The 26,960-nt window shown below is 39.4% G+C and overlaps 1 protein-coding gene across 1 annotated transcript in view; it reads right to left on the bottom strand.

Annotated features, from left to right (window-relative positions):
• Positions 1-7,208: 7,208 nt before the first annotated feature.
• cacng3b (calcium channel, voltage-dependent, gamma subunit 3b) overlaps positions 7,209-26,960 on the bottom strand; it is a 43,752-nt gene continuing 24,000 nt past the window's right edge. Inside the window, exons 2-4 of the mRNA XM_079623846.1 lie at positions 21,746-21,829; positions 13,224-13,364; positions 7,209-12,451 (exon numbers count right to left, since the gene is read on the bottom strand). Of these exons, the coding sequence (XP_079479972.1) occupies positions 11,958-12,451; positions 13,224-13,364; positions 21,746-21,829 (719 nt within the window). The 3' untranslated portion in view covers positions 7,209-11,957. The remainder of the gene's footprint in view (positions 12,452-13,223; positions 13,365-21,745; positions 21,830-26,960) is intronic.

Raw genomic sequence — 26,960 nt, 5'->3', positions numbered from 1 at the left:
CCGTGTTCTCACCCTAGACGGGTAGAAGCACTGAGAGGCCCGGCTCTGTCGGCTTGCTGCACCCTACTGTGCACCCTTATTCTCCAGTGTGAAAAACCTGTGAGTCCTCCAAACACCCTCGGGCCGGACATGGCGGAGCGTCCGGTGCCAGGCCTGTATCCGCTGAATCCTTGAGAACCGGATATAGGCTGGGTCCCATATGTGTGACCCTACGGGGATCCCATATGTGTATATTCTCCACGGCTGCTCCTAAACGGAAGCCTGTGTCTTTCCCTTGGGCTAAGTCACCCATTACTCATATGCTGTACAACCCTCGGGTTAGTCCATATGTTATCTCCACTTAACTCCTTGAGAATGTGGCTTCCGCAGCGTTCCCTTCCTTCAGTTCGGGCACGCTTTCCCAGTGTTATCCAATAATATCACTGTATGGGTTATCACGGAACAACAGTGACAGGTTCACTCTGTGTAAGCCGCCTCCTATCGTCCTTCCAGGCAAGAAGGTGTAGAGGCTTGCACAGGGCGCTGGATGGGGTGCAGCAGCTGTGGCGCTTTGGTAGGGATTCCTATTGGTCGGTCACGACCTACGTAGTAGTGACCGACTGATAGGGAACGTCTCGGTTACGTATGTAACCCTCGTTCCCTGAAGGAGGGAACGGAGACGTAGGTCCCGTCGCCACATCTGCTGCCGCCCGCCGGGGCAGCCAGCTTATCGGCTTGGCTCCTCAGCAAAAAACTACAGTGCAATCACCAGCTGCTCGTTATATACCCGCGCTGCGAGGCTGCGCAGCTGATGCAAATGATTGCACGCCAATGTGTATTGGCTCGTTTAGTTTCACTCGAAGTAGATTGGCTCTCTAGCGAGATTCCTATTGGTCGGTCACGACCTACGTCTCCGTTCCCTCCTTCAGGGAACGAGGGTTACATACGTAACCGAGACGATGCTGTTTATGCTCAAACAGCAACATTACACACTAACTAAAGTTAAAAAAGTGAAATCATAAGTAAGAAGTAAGAAGCCCCTTTGGATAAACTTTTACAGAATGTAGCTATAAAATACTTTTGAAATAATTCTTATTAATATTCATATATTAAAAGTGTAATTAATGTAACATACTAAATCATATATTCTTTTTAAAATTTTGTTTTGATAATTTAGTTATATAATTATATAAGAATAATTGAATAACTGATGACAGGAAAAACAGAATATAAAGCAGAAATAAAAGATATTTGCAAGGTAAAATTATTCTATTTATGTACAGGCATATGTTTATTTAAATATATAATTGCCCATATTTTAAAGGGCACCTATTATGACATTTAAAATGTTCCTAATGTTGTTTTGGGAGTCCCCAACAACAGTTTTACGTGCATGCAATGTCAAAAAACACTTTTGTTTTCGTATAATATGCATTTATTTTTACCTGATTTGCTCACCGACTCCCAAATGATTCGTTCAACGACTCGTTTTTCAAACCCCTCCTTTGCGCGACGCTAATCTGCGATTGGTCAGATGACCCAGCAGTGTTTACAGAGATAATACTTATTGTTTAACACGGAGTACAATGATGCTTTTATCAATTAAATCGTGTTATAATAATGAATATAGTCCACTGCTTTGTAGTTTGTAGTAAAAAACTAAAAATAAGATAAAGAATTTAATGTTATGTTAGCGAGCATAGCCCAGAGTTCATATTGTAAAAGCACAATAAGTCTTTGTTTGCATTAGCCCGATGCATAAACATAATGTTTTTACAAAAAAATGCAGTTACGTTACTACGAGGTATTACTCTATTCTTTAAGACAACTCCGAAAACAACGACAAACACTTCACATATTTCAATACAATTGTCATTGAAGACCTAGAAGCTAAACGGTGCTTACACAACAAACAAAATAATTATTAAGCATGCTACATAAAACATAAAAGCAACAATTACTAATAACACTTACAGGTTGTGATACGGAGGAGGAAGCTGATGCAAATACACTTGGAACTGAACCTTCCTTCAATATCAGCCGGCTTGCGAATCCAAGTTTGATTGCATTTAAAAAGCAATCGTCTTCAAAATGACGCTAATAAAGCACAAGGCTCGGACTATACTTCTGTGGTATAGTGAATTGTAGCCACTTAGTCTTCAAATGCTCCTCCTTGGGCAGATGAGCCACATCAGAACACAGTGTCTCGTCGCCATGATATTTTCCCTGGCCTTGGAGCGCAATAAGTGGGCGTATCGTATTCAAATAACTTGACAAGTTGACGTCATCTAGTCAGAAAAAAAGCTTCGGTCTTCTAACGATTCATAAAAATGACTCCGAGTCGACTCTTACTTTTGAAAGACAATAACTTTATATACTGTGCACTTTCATATTTCAAACTTTGCAGGATGTTTTTGTTCACTTAGATCTATGTTACACACTACATGAAAGGTAAATTTCAAAATTCCATAATAGGTGCCCTTTAAAAAGAAGATATGTCATAATATCAAAACTATGAATGGAAATTTAATGATTTCACTCAACTAACCTATAGATGCCTTTAATGGAAGCAAAGATCCCTGTACATCTAATTATGTACATCTAATAAATATACATCTTATTAATGGAAATACTGAATAATAAGTACATTAATTACAATAATTATAATATTTAAAAAATAACAACACTAGTAGCCTACTGGGCCTTCTGTGCCAATTCTGTGAATACATCGCAAATGTTGATATTCAGAAGAAATTACAAAATTAAAAATAGACTTTTCGCTTTGGGAGGGTGTTTCCCAAAGTTTTGTGTGCCTGTGTCGCAATATGAGGTGAATCCGGCCCTGCACTTTGCCATTAGTCTTCAAACACGAGTGAGTTCTTGTCTCTTTGCGCGATAAATTTGACGGCGCAATTGTTGGCAACATGTGGGTGATTAATCTGAGAGCCACATCTCGTCTGTTATTTTTTTATTATCCCTGTAAGTGTGCTGTCAGCACGCGCTACATCGCTCCTACGTCTATACGGTAAGCGGCTCTCGAGCAAGTGGCTCAGTCATTATCTGTTTACACCAATTGACTCTGCCATTTCCTCAGCCCCTTATCTCCCTCCGTAGCAATTCAAGCCGAGTGTGAATAAAATTATTCTGGTAGTTATGAATAGCTGCTCTGAATGTTGCCTTCGTACTGGAGGAAGCCTATTTAAATGAAGTCGTGTTCAGCTGTTCCCCGCATTGCTGTCGCTGAAGAAAATAAATAAATAAAAGTCTAGAATTGAGAAAATAAAACATGAGGAACTACAGTATTACTCAACAAAAAGGAGAAGAGTGAGAAGGATGTTCAGCACACCCACCGAAAGCGAAAATTGGGTAAAATGAAGAGTCACGGTAAAGTCAACAAAGAGTCAAAGCTTTAGCCATCGGCCATGATGAGATCAATCTGAAATAATGGGTTTCCTCCACAAAAATCATTCCTAAGCCGTTTCCCATTTCCTGTTAAGACAGCATCCACAGAGGGCGGCTTTTATTCATAGATTGACCGCTGTCACAATGAGGGAGTTCATTGGCCTCCGTCGGTGTGCACTGGCCTGTCTTACAGGAGGAAGTTGAAGATGTGATTGAGAAGGTCACACTAAATCTGATCCCTCCGCTCCTGTCTGAGTCTGTGTGGAATAGTCTAGGAGGATTTTAGCTCGGGCCGGGGCTCAATCCATGCACGTTAATATATTTGGGCAGGGTGGGAAGATAAGGCATGTTTTATCGCTAGAAGTGAGTCATTTAAAATGTTGACACAGCAGCTCAGATTAGAATCTTGCCAGGCTGGATGAGGCCTGCATTGTCTCTGCTCTGTGATAAAAGGTGCTCTAATTTGTTGTATAATAAAGACTTCAAAAATAGATGAATTATGGGCAGACAACTAAATGTTATGATTGCTTAAGATTTATTGGAATTTCCATGAAAGATGTTTTTACTGCATGGGTGTGACTATTATGAATTCAGTTGTATTTACAGTTTAGTGACTTACTGTAAGTCACACCAATTTTTTTTTTGCATCAGATACAACATGTTAAACAAAGTAGCATCTGCAAACACTAACCTCACTTTCATGAGCCAGTATTTCCATTGTTTTTAGCCAGCTGGTCTTGAGGTCATCTCTTCGTGAATGTATGAATCAGTTCCCCTCAATATCACACACACACACACACACACACACACACACACACACACACACACACACACACACACACACACACACACACACACACACACACACACACACACACACACACACACACACACACACACACACACACACCCCCCCCCCCCCCACACACACACACACACACACGTTCTTCAAAGTTTGAAAACTAGAAGGTTTTAGAAGGTCTTCATTGATCTATTGTTTAATATTTTGCAAACATTGCAAACTTAATTTTGTAAAATGTCTCTAAGCTGAAAAGTTTTAGTTTTATTATCAGTAGGCTATAACAATGAAAAAAGTGATGATAGTCTTGTGCTTCAATAAACGTAGATTATTAAAATGTATGATAGAATGGAAAAGAATTGGAATTATAATTATAATTCAAATTATAGAATATGAATTAGATAAATATATATATACAATTATGGTCACACTTTAGATTAGGGCCCAATTCTCACTATTACGTAACTATGATTTTTGCCTCAATAAACTCCTAATTACTGCGTATTAATAGTTAGTAGTTGTCAAGTTTAGATATTGGGTTAAGGGATGCCGAATATGGTCATGCAGAATAAGGCAGTGATATGTGCTTTATAAGTAGGCCTACTAATAAACATTCAATATCCTAGTAGTATTCATGCTACTAAGCAACTGATTAATAGTGAGAATTGGACACAAAAAAAAGTGTTACCAAAATTATAAATAGGCTTATATGGCTATAATTAAAAAGTCATATGCTTATGGCTACTTAAAGGGATAGTTCACTTTGAAATTAAATTTTGCTATGTTTTAGCTTACCTGAAGTGCATCCAAGATGTAGGTGTCTTTGTCTCCGAAGTAGTTTCAATTTTAATATTTTTAGGTCAAATCGTTCTTGTCTGTCAGTCATATAATGCAGGCATATAGGCACTGTCTCCAAAAGCATGCAGAGATGTCTCTAATAGCATGCAGAGAAAAGTCAAAATTAAAAAATTCCCCATCGTAAGTGCACATTGATGGCCTAAGACACGAAACAAGCGGTCTGTGTGATAAAACGAACAGTATTTATATCGTTTTTATCTCTTTTACACAACCACGTCCATCTGATCTGTTTACTTAGTCTGCGCAAGCGCCGTAGAGCGCCGCAAGGCTCCGGAAGTGGTCTCCCGGATGAGTTCGCGCGAGCTTACGTAAATGTATTTTTTTTACATTGGTTTAAACATCCCAGATAAGTGCAAACTAGTATTTCTATTAGCCGTCCTACCTACAATCTCTGTTCTGTGCATATGTTCTGGTGTAAACAATGAGTGACGTACACACGCGAGAGATCACTTCCGGAGCCTTCCGGCGCTCTACTGCGCTTGCAAAGTAAACAAATCAGATGGACGTGGTTGTGTAAAAGAGATAAAAACGATATAAATACTGTTCGTTTTATCACACAAACCGCTTGTTTCGTGTCTTAGGCCATCAATGTGCACTTACGATGGGGAATTTTTAAATTTTGACTTTTCTCTGCATGCTATTAGAGACATCTCTGCATGCTTTTGGAGACAGTGCCTATATACCTGCATTATATGACTGACAGACAAGAACGGTTTGACCTAAAAATATCAAAATTGAAACTACTTCGGAGACAAAGACACCTACATCTTGGATGCACTTCAGGTAAGCTAAAACATACCAAAACTTAATTTCAAAGTGAACTATCCCTTTAAGTTTAAAACATATATGTAGATTAGATAATTCCTTGAACAAGATAATCACTACATATTTATTATTTTGTAACTTTATTATACAGCAGCTATTGCAATGTATCGTGGATGACTGCCTGTAATGCTTCACTTATAAACAACTTCCGACTTGTAGAGTTAGTGAGAGTTAAGATGGAGGAAGTGGAATTGACAGGCAGAGATTAAAACATTGTTATGGTGAGGATGGCTGACTATCTCCAGACTCAGGCAGAGAGGAGCCAATCTGCAGCCTGCACTCGTTCCTGTAGATAACTCACCCAGTGAATCATCAAAGCCTGTTTAGAAAGCACACATCCAAAATTCCCTTCATCCTTTTCAGTGCAGAAATGAGGTTTTCATAAATCCCCTTGTTTTAATTTTCATCCATCAGTCTTGCCGCTGCTTAACAGACATGCTCAGGGAGCAAAACAGACGCTTTTTCAGACAACATAAAATGGTGTTTCTCAAAGTTTCCAAGCTGTTTTTTAATCAACCTAGGCTCATTGGGGAAAAAAGGTGCCTCTACCTTTTTGCAATTCTAAAACCTATACATATAATTCACTGGTGTTTACAACTGAAATTACCACTAGCGGCAGTAAAACACTTTCACCTGTAAGTAAAACACATGTTGTCTGTAATCTCAACTCCATACCAATCCATTCTTACACTGATTTTTTTGCCAAAATCAGTGGAGAAAATTGTAAAAAGTCTGGCTGACTGTAAGAAATTTAAGCCCGAGAAAGCAATTGAAGGAATCTTGGAAGGTTTGCCATGCTAGTGCTAATGAAGAGTGTATGTGAAGTCTATTGAGGTGTGTGTTTTTGGAGTCAGGAGCAAGGTCTCTGGCCAGCTGGCAGTGTAACTTCTTTTATTCCTGTTCAAATACTAAATTGTAATTACAGGGGCAGATTATTGATTAATGAAGACTTATTTTCGTGTGGTTCCTTGCACAATAATACGTTTCGATGTCAAAACACCTTTACCATAATGAATGATTTGTAAATACATTTTGATGTTTGCATCACATAACCAGCTCCTTATGTATAGCATTTGTAATGTAATAAACTTGCTTGTTAGCTCACCTGGTACTGCATTGCGGAGCTGTCAGGTATGAGTAAACACAAGAAACACGAGTAATGATAAAATAGCTCAAACACTCGTAGAAGCAAGTTAACATGGCACGGTTGCTTAAGCAAATATGTTTTTATGTCTCATTTACTTTTGTTGACACTATCAGTAAGGTTTAAGGTAGGATTTAGTCTAGGTGGTATGCTATTTCAAATTCAATACAGCACTTTTAAAAATAAAGGTTCTTTATTGGCATTGATGGTTCCATTAAGAACCTTTTACATCCATATAATTTTTCCATTGCAAAAAAGGTTCTTTAGATTATTAAAATTTTCTTCACACTACGGAAAAACGGTTCTTTTAAGAACTGTTCACTGAAAGGTTTATTGGGGAAAAATAGTTCTTCTATGGCATCAACGAGAAAACACCCTTTTAGGGAACCTTTGCTTTAAGAGCGAACATTAACCTTTTAGTGCCTCTCACCAGACATTTAATTTCCAGTTGTTGTGATATGTACAACAACCAACATTGTCAGATTCACATTCATCTGTTTTGGATTAAACTGAATGCCTTTTAAACACCACTCACTGGACATTTCACTTTGAAAGTTTCACAAAACACGCAAGAAGCAACATAATATTATTTTGCAAAAACGTCACCACAGGCACGTTTTTCCAAGTGGTTGGGGGTTACTTGAGAATGTAGATGGTGTCAGGTTAAAGGGCTCAAAAGGGGGCAAACAGGTGAATAGGGAGGGGAAAGGAAAGCACCGGCTGAAAAACATGACCTTTGTGTGATAGTTATCTGGCTACTGCTATGTTGGAGCAAGCTGGTGGGTGCCCATGAGGAATAGCAATGCTTTTGTTGGTAATCTTCGCACGATCAACCTGCCCTGTTCTGTGTCTATGACTCAGATCTCCCTGATCTCCAAAAGACACTCACTCAATACCACCTGCATGGATGCCCTCACTCACCCCTGCAAGGGACCAACCTCAAGGCCGCAGACCCACAGGGTGGAGACCCCTCCCTATCCACCAAAACAAAGCCTCTTGAGAGACTCGCCTCAGGTAATGCCACTGACAAAAAAGCTCACCTGCATATTTGCATTCAGCCAGTCGCACACCTGAGATCTGCTGCACTTTTATTCGGCTCCGTGGGACGATTCTCGTCGCAGACGTGCAGCTGTCCACCTGTTTGGAGGTCCTATGTGCTCCAATGTCTCTGAGCCTTCAGTCTGACAGCTCAGCTCTCACTCACATTGGCCCAAATCAAGCAATGCTGCCCTATTGAAGATGAAGAGGTGCAGCCTGGAGCTCATACGCTACAGACAGGGCTCCTATTGATTTTATAGCACAAGCTGCTGGTAAGCTGTGCTCTCTCTGGCATACTAAATTCCCTTCCCTTCTAGGGGGGCTTGATGAACTGCCCAGATAGCTCTCACTCATTCCTCTTGTCAGAAGCACTTGAGCTAGATGAATGTTTTACCTGTGCGTCGTGTGCATGCGAGTCACTTAAATGTTTCCCGGCAAACTCTTGAGGCTTTTTACCCCCGTCTCTGATGATGATCGGCTTTTTTTGAGAGAGTGTTTTAAATGCTTTTCCAGGCTTGGCTGTGGAGGATTTATCTTCGGATGCGTGAAGACACATACCTGTCACTGACCTCTCAATCAACATAGATACTAGATAGGCCAGTAGTTAAACATCATGACAGGATATAATTGTTTAATAGGGTATGGGGCACGGAATGGGTGTACCCTCATTGTGTTAAAGTCAACATGAAATTTGACATAATGTGACTTATTTGTGATGTTTATTGAAAAATACCATCAAAAGTGGTCTCTGTATTACATGATTTGTATGATTCCTCAAGGCTCCAGACTGCAACTAAAATAGTCTCAAATGCACCAAGAAATTGTGACAACCAATCGCAAGTTACTGCTGGTGACAGCCAGCTTTATGTGCCTTCATTCATATGCAGATTCGTCAGATATTATCTTGATAAGCCACCTTTCCACTTTCTCCAACATTCACATACGATTGTTACACTTTGCCCTCTACTGGCAGTTTCACAAAATTTTAAAATATATCCACACAAAACAAATGACCAAAAATACATTTGAAAAAAAGCATAGTAGACTTTCTAGGGCTAATCAACTAAATTAATATTTCCATAATTATTTATTAATGCCAGTTTTAGAGAAATTGTAGAGAAAATCTAACCTCATGCTCACAGTTTCACAACTGGTCAGTCAGCTGCATACAATCTAGCAGCAAAAGTTTAAATAGTTTAACACACCAGAAGCTCAAAACGAAGCTCTGAAAATATCAGAATACGCATGTGATCAGAGCAGCATTACTCCACAATGGAAAAGGTGAAAAGGCAACTTAAGAGTCTGCATCAAAGTTTCATTCACAGTACGAGCCGTGATGTTTGATTCACGAGCAATGACTCATATAAACCGGTTAATTTGAATGAAAAGATTCACGAAACAGCCTTGAACTCACTACTTCACTGAACCGCGAGTCATTTTTCATTATAATTTTATTGCAACATAAGGTATTCTAAAAAAGGGTAGTTAGGTGCAATTGTAATTGGTATGGAGCCCTATTGCTGACATTAGCCGAAAAGGAAAACCAGTTTGACTTTTCATGAAAGATTACGATTTTTTATTATTATTATATATTACTTTCTTTGGAATAATGTGAACCAATTGTACCTGTAATGTGAATTAAGAAAGTAAATCGGGTCAATTTCGATTTCATGTTGACTTTAATATTCGTTTGCAAAACATTGTTTGTGCATTATTTCAAATAAGACGGTCAGTTTGCACACATTTTGTGAAGAAGACAAAGAGTGCATTGTTGGCATTCTTGAAACTGACTTTATTTTTCTAAACCTTTAAATATCTCTCCGACTATTATCTTTATTGATGTAAACTACTGTATTTAAAAGGTGTGCTTTTTTTTCTACAGCACGTATCGAGCTGAGACTGCTGTTTTCATTGAGAGGTCACGTACACAATGTTGCAGGCCTAAGTGGTGAGTGACAGGGCCTAAGACTCTATGGATGTGATTGGCTGAGCAATAACAGTCCTAGTAAAGAGGAGCTGATGCGAGACTGTGATGGAGATGAAGGAGCAAGCGAGCGAGCGAAAGCGATGGGTGCTCGGAGTAGGCAGAAGAGACAGGCACTAGGTGCTCTGAGAGAGACTTGAAGGGTTAAACTGTTCAACTGTGCCGGACGCACTCTGGTGGACTCCTTCAAATATGAAACACTTAGTTTTGGACCCAGAACAGCACGATTTCACAACATAAAGTGGATCCAAACAAAAGGCAACATTTACAGTAATATTTCCAGTGAGGCGGCAGATCTTTAGCATGACTTCAGTAAGCTGAATGAAATAAAACTGGAGATGAGCGACTTGCTTGCATGAATCTGAAAGCTAAAGTACATGCACGTCAGCTTTTGGGGGTTCTGATATGAGGTGAATTTCTGGAAAAACTACATTATTATAGATGTTTCAAGATCTACTTCCATTTCTACCTAACTGACACATGGATTAATAATTGTGACCAATGCAAAGGAAAACGTATAATATACATTATATCATCATCACGTCTGGATGTGTTTTGCATACATTAATATTGTCAGGTAAATCATTTTTTTTCTTTCAATTGAACAATTTTAAGGGCAGATCTGTTGTTTTCTCTGTTGGCTAAACTTCTTTAAAGCCCTTGTATGCTTGTTGTTTGAAAACCAAAAGCCCTTGGAGTTTAATATTAATCATTATGATATTGATAACATTAACTAAGCAACTAAAGTACAGTATACATATATATTTTGTAGTTAAGTTCAGGTTAGCATTGATGTAGCATTAATGTAGATAGAATGAGCAGTATATATTTTAAAAGAGGTGTTGCATGTTCATAAGCATAGCGTTTGTTGTTTGGACTGGAACCTGAAAATCCCATTAGCCCATTTAGAGGCTTGTCTATTCATGATATGTGAAGGATCCAAGTACTCAGGGCAGTTCCTTTTGACTTTTGGTGAACAATATTTTCTCTAAAAATATTTCAACTATACACAATTAAGAAATCTACATTTGGCAGCCAACTGCTTTTCTTTCGCTAACAGATGAAGAAAACTCTACAGCAATAATGACCACAATATCCATATTAATAAGCACAAGGGCCTCCATTAAACCTCTTATCAAGGAAATCTCACAGAAAACCTTTCGCTATATATTATTTTTTTAAATCTCAATGAAAACAATGTAATACCAAAAAACTTGGGTGGGCTAAAATATCATATTTAATAACAAGCACTTTAACCCTGTTATAAAAGTTTATGCAGGGGAATCTGGGGTGTTTGAAATGGAAATATTGGGAGTAAACGTAAAAAAATAAAATAACTGTGTGAATGGCATGCAGAGCCCGGCCAAGTAGCTCGTGGGCAGTGTGTAGGTGGGATGAGTGGGGGTGATCAGCATTAGACAGTGGCACTAGTTGTGGGCTCAAGTTCCGACCCGGGAGAGAAACCAACAATTGTATACAATCTTGTGATTGTGAGGCGGCACTCACAGCTATGGGCTACTGAGCTGTGCATAAGGCGAGTATCGGGACAGCCTTTCGGTTCATCTGTCAGAAGCGGAACAATCCTCCCCTCAGAGGGCGTCACAGTTTCGCTGGGCTACCTTTGTGCACTTCAGGAACTTCAATCGCAAAATGAATGACACTGAGGAGAGGACTAGCATTCTACTCGAGTAGCCCTTAGGGGAAGGGATGTGTGACTTAGGAGAAACAACAGAAACAGTGACTGAAAAATTAGGATTAAAAGGAAGCACCAATGATCTAACAATTACCATCTATATTTATATATACTGTTATAGAAAGAGGGTTATAGCCCTGCAGGCCTCGAGTGAATTCTTCTTCCTGCTGGGGTCCAGCTCAAGTCTGTGGTTGTAACGTCTTGGCCATGGCACTTCCTCTGTGCTTATACTCTCTCAGACTGGAGTGGTCCTCCTGTTGGCAGCATCTTTGAAGTCCTTAGTGTTGGAGTTGTGAGCCTGCAAAAACTCTCTTTCGGAGTTGAGCAAGGCACCCATTGTCGCCTTGGAGGGATCCCTGGACAGGGTGTACATGGAGATGTCTGCCGCAGCGGGGCCCGTGTACCCGCTCTTGCCCATGGGCGAAGCGTCACGAGAGGCGGGCTCACTGGAGCGGCAGCTGGAACGCCGGCGGAAACGGTAGCGGTAGCTGGGGATGCGACTGAAGGCCGACTTTTTGATCAGCTCGGTGCGGGACTTGGCACGCAGCTTCCGGTGTTTCTCGATGAACATGTGCACAGCGAGCACGCCCACCATCTCGGCCATTATGAAGGACAGGGCACCGAAGTAGAAAGACCAGCCGTACGAGTAGCTCTTCTTCGAGTCGCTCTGGCCCGGGTCACCTGAATTGGCGGATATGTACACGATAATGCCGATGATGTTACTTAGGCCTGCGTGAAGAGTAAAAGCAGAGGAGAGGGCGAGAGAGAGAAAGTTATGGCTCAGCACGCAGCTGTGGCTCATCATTCCGTATCATTACACAAGAATGCATCGCTTATCAGCCATGCGGAACAAAGAAAAAAAAAGAACAATTGAAACATTTTAATTATCTTTTTATCATCGCCATCACATTGAAGGATAAATAATTACCAGTTTGCAGTTGAATATTTAGATCATAACCAATAGGATGAGGCGATTTGAAGCACATTGTTGTGTACAAAGCAACGCTCAGTCATCGGCAGTGCGTTCGCTGCAGTCATGAGGATTGATTCATCATAATTCAGTTCTAACGGAGGGAGTTGGGCTCATTTGTGTGCTCATGAGGTCCTAATGGGCTCTTCTCTAAATATTTGACCAACATGCAGTTCTGTTTGAGGATCCCCGTCTGTCACCCCTTTCCAGGCCAGAACTACAGCAGTGGGTCAATATGCTGGCCTGCTGTTTGTTTACACTGCTCTAGCCGGCCCATCCATTTCCTTTGTCAATAATCAGAGTTAATCTGGGAAGTCAACATGGATCTGCAGAGTCTATGGGGAGAATGACATCCTAACCTGTGAACTAATCTTTTTTCAACATGCTGTATTCGGAACCCAACAACACTTTCTATCATGTGGGGAAGCCCTGGATTGGACCATTGACTGTGGCAAGAGTGAAATATGCTAAAGCTAAAAATATAAACAGGCTGAGAGCGCTCGCACTGATGCAGTGGGTTTAATCTCTTACCAGCAGAGACAAAGAAGATTCCAGCACTGAGGATGACATTGTGTCTGCTCCTGTAAAACTCACTGGCAGCCACACACAAACCGCCCATGAACAGAAGCCCAACGCTCATGATGGGGAAGATGCTGGACGCTCTCACCGCTCCTGAGGGAGATACAAGCAAACCCAACCAAATTAGTGTCACTGTAAAAAGTACAGAGGGAGACTCACAATATTTTTGAGATCACATTTACAATACAGTTCACATGTCAGGAACTATATTTTATATTCAGCAGAAGGATGATTTTGTTTCTTTAACATTTTTATTAGATAAGTATTTTGAATAAAGCGCTAAAAGCTGTGCTATATTATTAATAAATATTAATTTCTAAAATTGCCCTTTAGGATACAGTATATAGAATGACCTCTCGTGGTATATATAGCACTAGCGGCGCCAGGATTTTGACGCCAGGATAGGTGGGCCTTCAGAAAACTGGATGGGTCAGTTAAAATAAGGCAAAAAAAACACTGGGTTCCCCTTCATCTCCATTTCAGCGCTTTTCTTACTTAAAATGGCAGGAGTTTCCCCCTCTTGCTCCTCGGAGCGTTTCTTGCTGAATTTAAATGAAAACAAGCTGCTTTGCTTTGCGTTTCTTATTAGCTAATAGCTACTGTCTGTGTCTGTCTCAGACTGTAAAAAAAGTCTGTCTCATTAAGCTTGCTTGAAAAGCTTGCGCGCCAACGTCATGCATTTCACTGCATCAATTGCTGGTGACGATGCAGCCTGTGGGGAGGCTTAAGAGTCTACACGTGGGGTAGAAGCCGCTGATTGGCTGAGAAGCTTTCACTCAAAGCTTTCCTCGGGCTGCTTATTGGATGAACTGCTAGTATGAAAATCACTCACTACTCACTATAGGCCTGGGTCAAAATGGGCGGGCCCGGACGGGCCCAATGGTAGCGTCGCGAGTGATAAAGTACTTAATTTTGCTGTATGGAAAAAAACAACCTAGACATTCGGCTAAATAACTCCTTTTGAGTTCCACTGAAAAATCAAACATTTCAAACAACATAATAGTGAAAAGATCATGACATTTTTGGAGAGCTATCCCTATAAGATTTACTGACATAATTACTTATTTTATGATACACATAGGTTGGTATGTTTTAGATGTATGGTATAAATCAGACTGTCTCCTCTGTTCTTCTCTCATAGATGTTAAGAGAATTAAAAATCAATACAAAGGTATTTGGTCTAATAACCCGGCATTTAAAGGTTCCATCCTGAATGAGCCATCTGATGGTGCTCTGCCACAAGAAGGTCTGTGTTTAGTTAAGTCGTCGCAGATTTGAGCACTGCAACACACAGCATCTGTCCAAAATGCCTCATACTTCCATCCAATTATTTGTGGACAGTTCTGGATCAGAAAATGGAGCACACATGGGGCTTCTCAGACTAGCTGAACTCCTCGCTCCTTCACTCTGCCTCAGATCAGGCTTGATCAGCCTCTTCAGAAACAGGATAAAAGCTAAAGGAGGGGCGTCTGAGAGTGTCAGGATCAATGTCAATAGCCTAGTTGACTGCCCTTATCAGTACTCTATTGCTATGCATACCGCAGCACTGCAGCATTTGCCCTTCTGAGCGCTTATCCTCTAAGAAATAAATATTTTGGAACAAGAGGGGCAATCATGTCTACAGATGAAATAACAAGTGAATGTGATAGGAAAATGCATTAGCTTAGCTTTTTCATTATCCTTTACTGCATACATGCAATAATTGACACTGATGTTTATATTTACAACAACACACTGATAGCTATGTAAATCCACTCTTTATAAAAACAATGCAAATCAATGAACCATTCATGCAAAAACATAACGTTTGCATGCGCTGTAAAGAAGAGTTAGACAGTCAGACTTGCATGCATTGAGTAAGCTGACAGAATGTGATAAAAGCACTTATACATGGAAAATCATTAATTCTCAAGGATCTACCTCAAATTTGGATATACTTATTATTTTTTATAAAGATATCTGAAACAATGAGGTGGACATTTTACGGCGCTATATGCCAAAATTACTATTTGTTTTAATGGCTCTTAAATGCTTTGACCGTTTTAATAGATAAATACATTAAAATATATCAGGGAATAAATAGGTATAACAAGTCAAAATGATTAGGAAGGGAATCCATCGTAAAACAAATAAACATGTGGATGATTTGCTGTGGCGACCCCTAATGGGAGCAGCCAAAAGAGAGAGAATATGTCCAAATTAATGACATAATTATGTTTTCTTGCAAAACCACTGAAGTCCCTCTGTGTGACTGTTGAATTTCTTCGAACTGCAGTTCACTTATTCCTTTTCCTATAACTCCAATTGAAATTTCGATTCAATATCATGTATGGCCTTTTCAGTTAAAGGAAGCCAATTCTTAAATTATGAATTCTGAAAGGTGGAGTAACGAGCAAAAATCTGGTTATTTTTCCATGTAGTCTATGATAAAAGAATACATGACTTTAAATGTTGTTTGAGCATTAAACAGATGTGCATTCCTTGATGATCAAATGGGGTCAGTTGTTTATGAAGGCAACTGCACTATGGTTTCATTGTCTTTCTATAACAAATGTCACTCTCCTTCCCTCTTCTTCATTTCTCTCTTTCCTCAGTGGATCAGCAGTCTCCCATGGCACACCTCATTAATATATTGGTGCCCGGGGGAAGACAAAATACTCCTCCATCATCCGATTTTCCTGCCATCCTTGAAAAATGGATCAGTGGCCGAGCTGTGCTTAATTACAGCTGGAAACGGGAGATATTTATTGAAGAGGATTGTACAGAGCATTAGCATGCAACAAAAGGGATGACATCTGCGTCCTTGATGGGTCCATCGCCTCGCTGACAGGTAAGATCTACGTAGGGTAATAATACCTCTGTGGGATGACTTAAACATTTATTTGTGCTTGGCTGAGACTTCCACTTTGAAAACTGGATGGATGGGCCTCTCTGGCTAACAAGCCGAGGTTATCAGCCTAGCAAATCCCCTAAAGTCTGTGCGGTGGGCATTTTGTACACAAAGATGTGCAGGGCAGAATGTGAAATGCCCATCTGAACCCGCATGCAGAGCATGTTAGGCCAGAGGACACGGCCCTCTGCTTCAAATGAATAACAGAGAAATTAGAACAATGCTCACAGGGAGAGACAGTCATCTCAAGGGTAACTAAAGTACGCTATGAGAGAGACAGATAAAGATCGAGGGAATCAGAGGCAGAGAAATGAACCATTTTGACTGCATTTCCTTCATAATCAGCTCTACATTTTGCTCACAGATGTAGGCTATATTTATAGAGCTCATGAATGTATTTCTCTGCATTGTTTACTGTGAATGACATGCCAATAGCAGGATAAACAGAGCAGTGAAAGGAGCTGTAGCGCAAAGTTATAAACTATGCCTCTGGTCTCCTGTTTTCTCTCTATCCTGCCTTTAAAGTCTGGGTAGGATGTCTGTATTTTTAAACATGCCGACACTGATCACGCTATACTCATCTCTTGTGAAAATTCAGTCTAAGACGTCTAGTGTAAATAGTTATTGGCAGAAACCTCGCTTGCTGTGGTTTGTTGTTTACATGCAGTAAGATCTCACATCACATCAGTCTCGCCATAAATCTCCAGTGTGGAAGGCTGATGTTGGACTCGTTATTAAAGGAACAGTTCACCCAAAAATGAAAAATTTCATTGCTGCCATTATTTACTCACTCTCTTGCCATTCCAAACTCATATACTTGTATTTTTCTTCGCATAGATTTTTGAAGCATTTTCACTCTCTACATGCAACAACAGCACATCCTTTCTGTCAGAAGGAAACCCTTTAAGTCCAAAACTGCTACTTTTCTGGAAACTAAAAAAAAAAAAAAAAACACTGTATTTTTTAAATAATTACACACTGTGTTGTCCAAGTTGATATTGTGGATTTACATAATTATATGGTCAGACACGTCTTGCCAAAATCAAGCTCAGATGCAGTTATGAGGTTCTTGACCAGCGACTGTCAGACAAACGTGTATTGCCCATCATTAGAACGGCCAGATCTGAGATAGTAAGTGCATTAAGTTTTCGCCAACATACAGGTTATACAGTTTATTGTAGCTATGTGGGTGCTCAGCTTATTCTGTCATTTGGCCAAAGTCTCATGTTATAAAAGATGAAGTGCTTCGCACTGGCTATTTATTGGCTGACTGACTATGGAAATGCTGTACTTATTCAAAGAACCATTTCTTAATTTACTCTTGCACTGCAAACCAGCACAGATGGTCCAAACCGCATGCGGCACTTCATTCACAATATGAGGTTTTGCCGACAGTTTGAGGATCCAACAGAGTTATACGAGGTTTAGTCACAAAGTCTTTTTTAATACTTTTTTTATAGGTTAAATATTTTCAAAACCCACAGATAGACAATAAAGTTGACCAATAGTAATGATTTACAGGAAAACAAAAAAATTCTCTTCTTATGAGTTTTCCGCCCGACAGCGATAAACGCACAAAATAGCCCCTTAAAGTCGACATGAAATAAAAAGTCACCCTATCTATTTTACACACACACAAAATGTTTATGCAATTAATCGTGATTAATCGATTTGAAATTATATGGTCAAAAAATAAAATAAAAATATACACAGATGAATCATTCACAATACATTATATAACATGCATTTTAAAAAATATATTTTTTGTGCGTTTGATCTTTCGGGTGATTTAGGGTGTTTTTTCTTAGTTTGTTTGTGCACTCCAAGTGGTCTTGGGCAGATGTATAATTTCTGGTTCACTTTAACTGACCTGGGTTTGGTTCATATGCACTGTAAAAGAAATCCCGTATTTTTTACGGAATAATGCTGGCAACTTTGGTTGCCAGAACAATTCTGTAAAAAATACATTAAAACTGTAATCACCTTTACGGAGCAGCATGTAAGTTTTACATTTTAAACTCGTATATTTAACAATGGATTTCAGCAATATTGACATGGCCATAAAGTTATTGAACAAATTCCTTCAGTAAGAATTGAAAACACCTGATGTTAACAAGCAGAATCACTGAAGGAGAAAACCATAATTAAAGTCACCATTATGGAGATCAGTGTGTGTTTTAGTTGGGCTCTTTACCCTTAAATTATTAACATTAAGTTTTGTTTGGCTGCTGTACATGAGTTATAACAGCAGATGATGAACAAAGAGAAAAGGTGATCTGATGGTGTTGGTTGTGTTTTAACATAATCATCATTTCACAATCATTTGACCTGAATCACTGAACTCATATAGAGTCCAATTCATGAGTTAGGTTACTTTATTATCTATAGTGGTACCGTCATTGAACATCATAATATTATTAACTTTTACAATGTAATCCAAATCATTTCTAAAAAGTTTATCTTGTTCAAAAAAGAGACACACAGACATCAATAATCAGCCTGTGTATCTCAACAATGGTGACATTTATAAAGTATGTTGCAGTGCATTCTGGGTTTTACCAATCAAAACTCATTCATGGCTCCCATCATGCATTGCTGCATGAATAAATAATGAGCTTATGATCAGAGGTGATCTGTTTGTCACCATTGCTGAGATTCATACGCTAAATCTTGATATGTCTGTGTTGCCAAAACATTTTTTAATATGGATACTTTTTTTTTTATTTGTATTTTTATTGATTTGATTATTTGAATTTCATTGAAAAGGCTAAACATATTATGCAGCTAAAGTTAATAAAATAAACCTAACTCATATGAGTTCAGTGATTCAGGTTAAATGATTGTGAATTGATGATTATGTTAAAACACAACCAACATCATCAGACCACCTTTTCTATTTGTTCATCTGCTGTTATAGCTCATGTACAACAGCCAAACAAAAACTTAAAGTAATAATTTAAGGGTAAAGAGCCCAACTAAAACACACACTCATCTCCATAATGGTGACTTTAATTATGGTTTTCTCCTTCAGTGATTCTGCTTGTTAACATCAGGTGTTTTCAATTCTTACTGAAGGAATTTGTTCAATAACTTTATGGCCATGTCAATATTGCTGAAATCCATTGTTAAATATACCAGTTTAAAATGTAAAACTTACATGCTGCTCCGTAAAGGTGATTACAGTTTTAATGTATTTTTTACAGAATTGTTCTGGCAACCAAAGTTGCCAGCATTATTCCGTAAAAAATACGGGATTTTTTTTACAGTGTGTGAAACACACTTAGTCACCCTGAACCATGCCCCTCAACAATCAACTGCAAGCTCATCTTCATTTCTGAGTGCAAAGCCCACATCTCAAAATCCAAATCAACAACCGATGCATAGATCCAAGTCCTCACCCTACCTTTCTTCTTTTTCGATAATCTGTACATCATGATATGGAAGAAAAGATCTGACTGTTGCTACTTCCGTTTAATTGTGACTAGAAAGTATTAGAGGAACATTCTACTAACACATGGGGGCTTAAAAACCTATGGTACTAATCCATGTATATTTCATTAGAATGCATAACCCCTATAATTGCAAGGATGGTTATCATTTGCCCACACTTGACTGGTATATTGATAAAAAATGTATATCATTAAAAAATATATTATTATCATTAAATCATTAATATGCAAATAACGTTATAATTTATAATTGCACCTCAAAATGCCTGTTAATGTAAAAGGTCTAATTATAGTTGTCCAGGGTGTATTTATGGGTCATTAGCAGCATTGTGAGTATTCCCTCTCCCACATATTTATTTAAATTACATCCGATTGCCTGCTTTGATGAAGAAACATTACTGAGAAAACCACTGGTAATTTCATGATTCCACCCCTGCAAAAAAAATAAAAAAATAAAAAAACACAGAGAGAAAATTAAATAAATAATTGTGGTTAGATGGTGGGGGATACATGAAAATAATTAATTTTAAAACAAATAAAAGTTAAATAAAAGTCTTGTACCGTTTGATGCCGCGCCATCAAGGTAGCAGTTTTCTCAGTGCTGTTGTTCATTCATGAATAAAGATTCTTAAAAATGTTTTACGTCTGTGTTTCACAGGAAAAATCCAGCATACAGGTTTGGAACAACATGAGGGTGAGTAAATATTGAAATATTTTTTATTTTTGGGTAAACTATCCTTTTAATGTGTCACTGTATGCACTGCAGCAGAGATTCATAATCACAGGAATCTGCTGGGCGCCTCATCATAAATTATGTAATTGACATATGCATTAAAACACGCAAGCAAAAACACACAACTGAGAGAACAAACATATTCCAAGAATATGTACGAATTTACATAGGGGAGCCAGTTAAAGAAGATGTCACTTAAATAGTACAACCAAATGACCATGACAGTGTAAAGGCTTGTGGGTAAGCATGATTTATCACTAAGCATAAACCATGACATGCTTGAATGCGTGCATCTACTTTGTTCGGCTTCAGTCACCAAGCAATTTCAAGACATGCTGCACCTAATCTATACGATGGTAAAAAGTGTGGAGGTCATTGCAAAAACTGAAGAAACCTAGCAGGACTAAACAAGAAAAATCCATCTCACCAATATGACCCTTCTCTATGCATATGATCAGTCTGGGAGACTGTGAGACAGTAAGATGTGTGAAGAAGATGTGACTGTGTGTTCAGTGGACTTCTGAAAGTTTTTATTCGAGTATAAATTCATATGTCATTTGAAGCTTATGGTTTATGAGAACACCAATTTTATTATCTTGTTTTTCAAGATTCTCTGATTTCAAAAGAACAGCATTTATTTAAAATAAAAATAGTTGGTAGCATTATATAAATGTCTCTACCGTTAATTGAATGCATATTTTTTTAAATGAATGTATATATTAAAAAAAAGAGTCACTGACCTCAATCCTTTGAACAATAGTGTATATTGATACTTTTTAATAATACTAACATGCATAGTTTATTATGAATAACATTTATGCATTTATATATAACTTAAAAAAAGGACAACTCCAAAAATACAGTAACAATCATATTTTGTGTATCTTTTTTTCTTTTTTTGTCAGGCATGAAGGTGCACCTCAAAGAGTGCTTGCTAAAAAAGTAATTTTAAGTTTGTTTTGATTCAGACGGGACCAACAGTGATAATGTCAGAGTGGGTGAGTTGTTTGTAATTAATTACTAGCATTTTGACCCATTAAAGCAATTTGTGGGCCATGATAGGTAGGCATTATCACACCCACTACACAATCAGCCAATCACAGTGGCATGGAGGCACTACGTCTCCTCAAATGACTTATTGCCTGTTATACCATTCCCTGGCCTTCACATTTATGTCACAAATAGGATCTCAGTAAGACCTAAACGCAGCTAAAAGAGAGGTTGCCTCCCAATTTATCTGTTGGACAGTGTTACTTCATAAAAAAATGTGATTTACACAGTATTTGAAGTCATATTTTGAAATATTTGTTTGTTTTGTAGTCGATTATTTTCTCATCTAATTTATTTTGTCTTGCCTCATCAGAGAAAACGCCTCTGATGTGTGGTGTTTTGACACACTTACGTAGTAAATACTCTGCTGCATCCTGCTCATAATCTGCATCCTCCGGAAAGTGGTCAATCTTCTTACAGACACCTCGAAATGTTCCTGCAGCCATGAAGAACAGAGAGAGAAGAGAGAGAGAGAGAGAGAGAGAGAGAGAGAGAGAGAGAGAGAGAGAGAGAGAGAGAGAGAGAGAGAGAGAGAGAGAGAGAGAGAGAGAGAGAGAGAGAGAGAGAGAGAGAGAGAGACATTAGTCTATTTTTATTTTTTTTTGCATTCATGTGTTGGAGTGCTTACAAATACACACAGCCCAGGAGTCCATTTTTTTGGTGTAAATGTGTCTTGGTGTGTTTATTTTGCTGGATTTTCTTATGCATTTATCAGGTCAATGAGCACAGTCCTAGTAAGCTGCTTGCTATGTATATGTGTGTGTATGTGCACGTATGCATGCCTTCTTGTGCATTCACTGACAACCCGTTCACTCGGCTGTGCGCTCAAGATGACAAATGAACAAAAATAACGTTTCTGCTCTGGGGCGTAACATGTGACCAGCTAATGAAGAGGTTTATCGTACCAAATACATGTGCCCTATGTAGGGGGAAACCATTCTGACACACGCTGTCACATTCTCCTCTGCATTAAAGAAAGAGTACACAGCTCAAACACTCGGTTTGTGTTTGAAATGTTACCATTTTAAGCAATACTGATGCATCAACTTCTCTGTAGCTAATATCAATGCACAGTACTGTTAAAATTGATTAATTCAAAGACGTTACCAAAAAATATTTAACACCTATTTTATGTTGAGATAAAAGATAAAAATAAACATTAACCCTCTGTTTTATCATAAAACTATGATGTAATTCTCAAATATGTAATCTAGTATCCATTTCTATTAAGACTCAATTTGATCACATCAAAAACACACTGTAAAAAAATATAAAGTAAATCAAAATAATCAACGTGTATTTCTATTAGTCTACACATATCACCATTATCACTAAAATCTTTTCACTTGGAAATACATAAAATTACATATGACAAAATTATTGAATATTTAATATAGAATAAACAATAATTAATAAATAAAATATATGAATATATCTCAAATATACAATTTTATTGAACCTAAAAATACAAAATTGTACAAAAAATGTCAGAATAAAGTATCAACCAAAACAACCAAATGTTAAGTTTTTTTTTACAACTATTAAAATGGCATTGGCATCTCAGACCACAAACGAATCAGCCATTGAAAAACCCATATTGATCAACTACCATTTTGAATAAGAACACTTACGACTCTGAATTAATATTGAACATACAGCACCCAAAGAATCTGCATAGACCTACTTTATGATTTTATTTTCCATGGGTCTGCATGTGTGTTTGTGTGTCAATTGAATGCTTTTAGCCATTTTGTTTGAGAAAGAGACAGAACAGGTCTCTGTGGTGCATGGTGAGGGCTTTCAATGATTCAGAGTGAATCAGGGCACTCGGGCTCCTTCAGAAATGCCCTCTGGCTCAGCCCGCAGCCCTCTCCCACCATCACTGTCTACAGGTGACCTGACAGACTGGCCATTCAAAGCCATTCAGCTCTATTCACTCCCTTGAACACACAGACACAGGCACACAAACATCGCCTGCTCATAACACAGAGATGGAGGGAGAACAGAAAAAGAGTAGGCGATAAGGGCTCTGAGAGAGGGATGGTTATTGTCATGGTGATAGTGACTGCTGTGACGTACTTATGCTTTAAGTGGGAAGGCCTTTAACATGATTTGAGTCCTCGGATATTGAATTATTTGAATTTTAATAAGATCGAAAATTGTGGTATAAAACATATCAATGATCATTGATCAATCATTGTCTTCACATAGAGCTTGCAACGTACAATGTTAAAGAATTATGAATAATTACAAAGTGTGTAATTGTGAATATAATTAAAAATATGTTTTATAAACACAGCTTTGATCAAAACAGCCTTGTATCACTATATGAGCAATTGTATATGTTTTAAAATGTTGCCAGAAAATACAATACTATATATTAGGCTATATATATAAAAATATATATATTTAATGACAATATTAAAAAACTCCCAATTTCTGTCACATTACAATACTACAAGGCATGAAGCAGAAAGAATACAAAGTTATTTTTAATAAATCAGGAGAATACGCAGGCAATACACAAGGCAAATACATATCTAACACTGACGACGAAAAACACTAAAAAGAGAAATCTCTTTCTGAAACTCCTTCTTTATGAAAAAGGGCTTATTTTAAACAGAACTAAATAAAACTAGCTGGCAGAGGGAAACACCAATGAGGAGACGGGAATGAGGGAAGGAGCCAGGGATGAGATGATGGAGGGAGGAACCAGAAATTGACCCGGAGCACCACCACCAGTGTTGGAGCCAGGATAGTTGGAGACCCAGACGGAGCTGAGAAGACACAGAGAGCAGGTGACACTTTAGGTCCTGGAGGCCAAGGAAGAGCCGCGGTGATGAGTGGCCAAGGTGGAGACAGGGTGCGGGAGAACTGAGGTGCAGCCATTGGGACCGAGGACCAAGGCAGAGCCGGAGGGGCTCAATGGAGCCGAAGGGGTGGAGGGACGAAGCACAGCTGAAGGCCCGGAGTCAAGGCGCAGGCAGAGCGACGACTGACCAAGGCAGAGCCGGATGGACGAGGGAGCCCATTGGAGCTGTAAGGACGATGGTCCCAGGTGAAGCCGAGGGAGGGAGAAGCCAAGGTGGAGCCGACTGGTCAACGAGCTGAGGTGGAGATATGGGCTCAGCAGCCCAAAGAGGAGCCATAGGATCCACTTGCCAAGACAGAGCTGGAGACCGGAAGACCAGAGACAGATCCGCACAACAGACTGGAGCAAACAGAGGTGGAGCCAAGGAACTGAAGGGAGCCAGTGGAGGCAGGGTTGAGGAACTGTCTGGCTTCGGTAGAAAAGGGGGGAGAGGGAGGCTGGGTGGGACCATCACGAGGGAGATGGACCAGTGACGCAGGAGACTTAATGCCGGGCAGGTCCAGCGGAGACGCAGGAGACTTGAAGTTTGACGGGACCAGCGGAGATGCAGGAGAATTGGAGCTGGGCGGGACCAGGCTTTGGGGAATAACCTCTTCCAATTCCACAAAATATTTCACAGAGGCCAGATACAGCTCACCCTCAGCGGCTGGTGTGTGGGCGGGGCTTCCCTCCATGCCCTAATACTCTACAAGCACAACCACAGGGGGCGAACGATGTTGCAGACTCATGCAAATGGTCAGACTCTTCGTTGGACTTGAAAGGCTGAATGAAAGGCTCAGGCATCCGCTCTGGCGATGGCATTGTGGCAGGCTCGGGCTCTGCGTCTGTTGTGGCCTCTGGCTTTTCGTCTTTGAATTACATTAAAGGCAGCAGGCTGGGCTCTGGACTTATGGGCAAAGACATCAACGATGGTTAGAAATGTTCCAGGCATCGAATAATATTCTTGCCATGTTAGGTAATCCAATTCTGGCAGCTCCATTTGGTTATAATAGTTTCTTCCCATCAAGTAAATCAATTTTAGCGTGCCATTGTCCAGAATGGAGTGCTGAACCAAGACATAAAACCAGGCAGAATAATTCAACAAGGAAAGTCCTTCATGAGGGAGAGCAATGAATGGTGCTGCTTTATCCATCTTGTGGTTCGTCGTTCTGTCACGTTATAGTACTACAAGGCATGAAGCAGAATTAATATAAAGTTGTTTTTAATAAATCATGAGAGTGCACAGGAGAAATAACCAAGGCAAATACACATTTAACACTGACGACAGAGAGTCGAGTGGTTATGACGCAATCGTTAGCCTATTTTTTACAAAAACTGCTTCTACAGGGCCATAACGTAAGATACAAGGTAATGGAGCCTTTTATACATTGTCGTGTTTCTTTAGAAATAAATAATCAAAGTGACGCCAAAATGAATGGGAGTCAATGGAATGCTAACAGCAGGTGATGGTCTGCTAATCAATGGCGGCCCCCGGGGAAGCTTCAGTTTCCTTGGTGGGATCAGGGAGGCGGCCATTTTAAGTGCTGTCTCGATCGTAAAATCCTTCCAGTGGACTTCAACTTTTGCTCCCTAAAAAATCCCACAATGCACTGTGAAAACCAGGGAGCATCGATGCTCCCTTAAAGCTACAATATGTAAAAGCTTTGTAATAAAATATCCAAAAATTATCATGATAAATAATAAATTTCCTGCAGTTGTGTACTTGCCCAAAAGTTCTCAAAGATTTTTAATTTCAGAGAAATTCCAATTTTAAATAATGGCTTGTCCCTTACTCCCTGTTCACTTGTCGCCTGTCAATGACGTAATATCCGCGTTACCCCTGGTTTCAGCTCATACTGCCATAGTAACCATGGCGACATACGTAGACAACTGTGTTACGTCTAGCGGGACGCTCACACTGTTGTTGTTTCGTTTAAACATTATGGATTATGGCAAGCAGACTTTGGGAAAAAAGGCTACTAAACTAAAACAAGGATCAATATCAGCGTGGCGTTTTTTACGAGATGCCGAGAGCTCCACATGACAAATTTCGACTTGACAGAGTCGATACACTCTTGTATGTACTTTATTAAATAGGTGAGCAAATGTACATAAAACGAATCAATGTTATATAGTTCCCTTTCGTTGTCACTTTGAGTTACGTCGAAATGGGGTTCGCTTAGAAGCCTATGATCTTCGAAAGAAATAAAACGAGCCAATGGCAAGGAAATGCCATGGGTCTGCGGGATTTGCATAGCATTACTTTGCCCCACCGCGTGGGTATAAAAGGGAGGACGCCGCAACATACAGATATGTTTTCGCTTCGGAGCCAAGAGTATTTTTCACTCCACAAGCCCTTCTGAGATCATCTCTCTTCACTCTTCGAGACGAGCTACTCTTCAGGTGTTGGTGTGACGGCGAATTCCAGCGAGCTTCACATTGCCTGCCGATCTGCGCAGTGGTCAACCAGTCGTGTCTCTCTCCCTGGGCGCTTCAACAGTGCTTGTTTGTGTTTTATCCTCTCTAAAAGAGCTGCACGTGGCGCGTCTTTTTAAAGGCGGTTCGCCCGTGTATTTCTGGGTGCGATACACAGATTAAATCAGCTGATGGGCACGGACGCTGTCTGATGTGTTTGGGAAAACGCGCAGACAGCATTCGTGGATGCGTCATGTTCTCATTGCGGGAACATGACCAACGCAATGTAACGATCGAGACT

This window comes from Phoxinus phoxinus (genome assembly GCF_949152265.1).
Source record: "Phoxinus phoxinus genome assembly, chromosome: 1".
Taxonomy (NCBI): Eukaryota; Metazoa; Chordata; class Actinopteri; order Cypriniformes; family Leuciscidae; genus Phoxinus; species Phoxinus phoxinus.
This window is presented reverse-complemented; position numbering and strand designations above follow the sequence as displayed.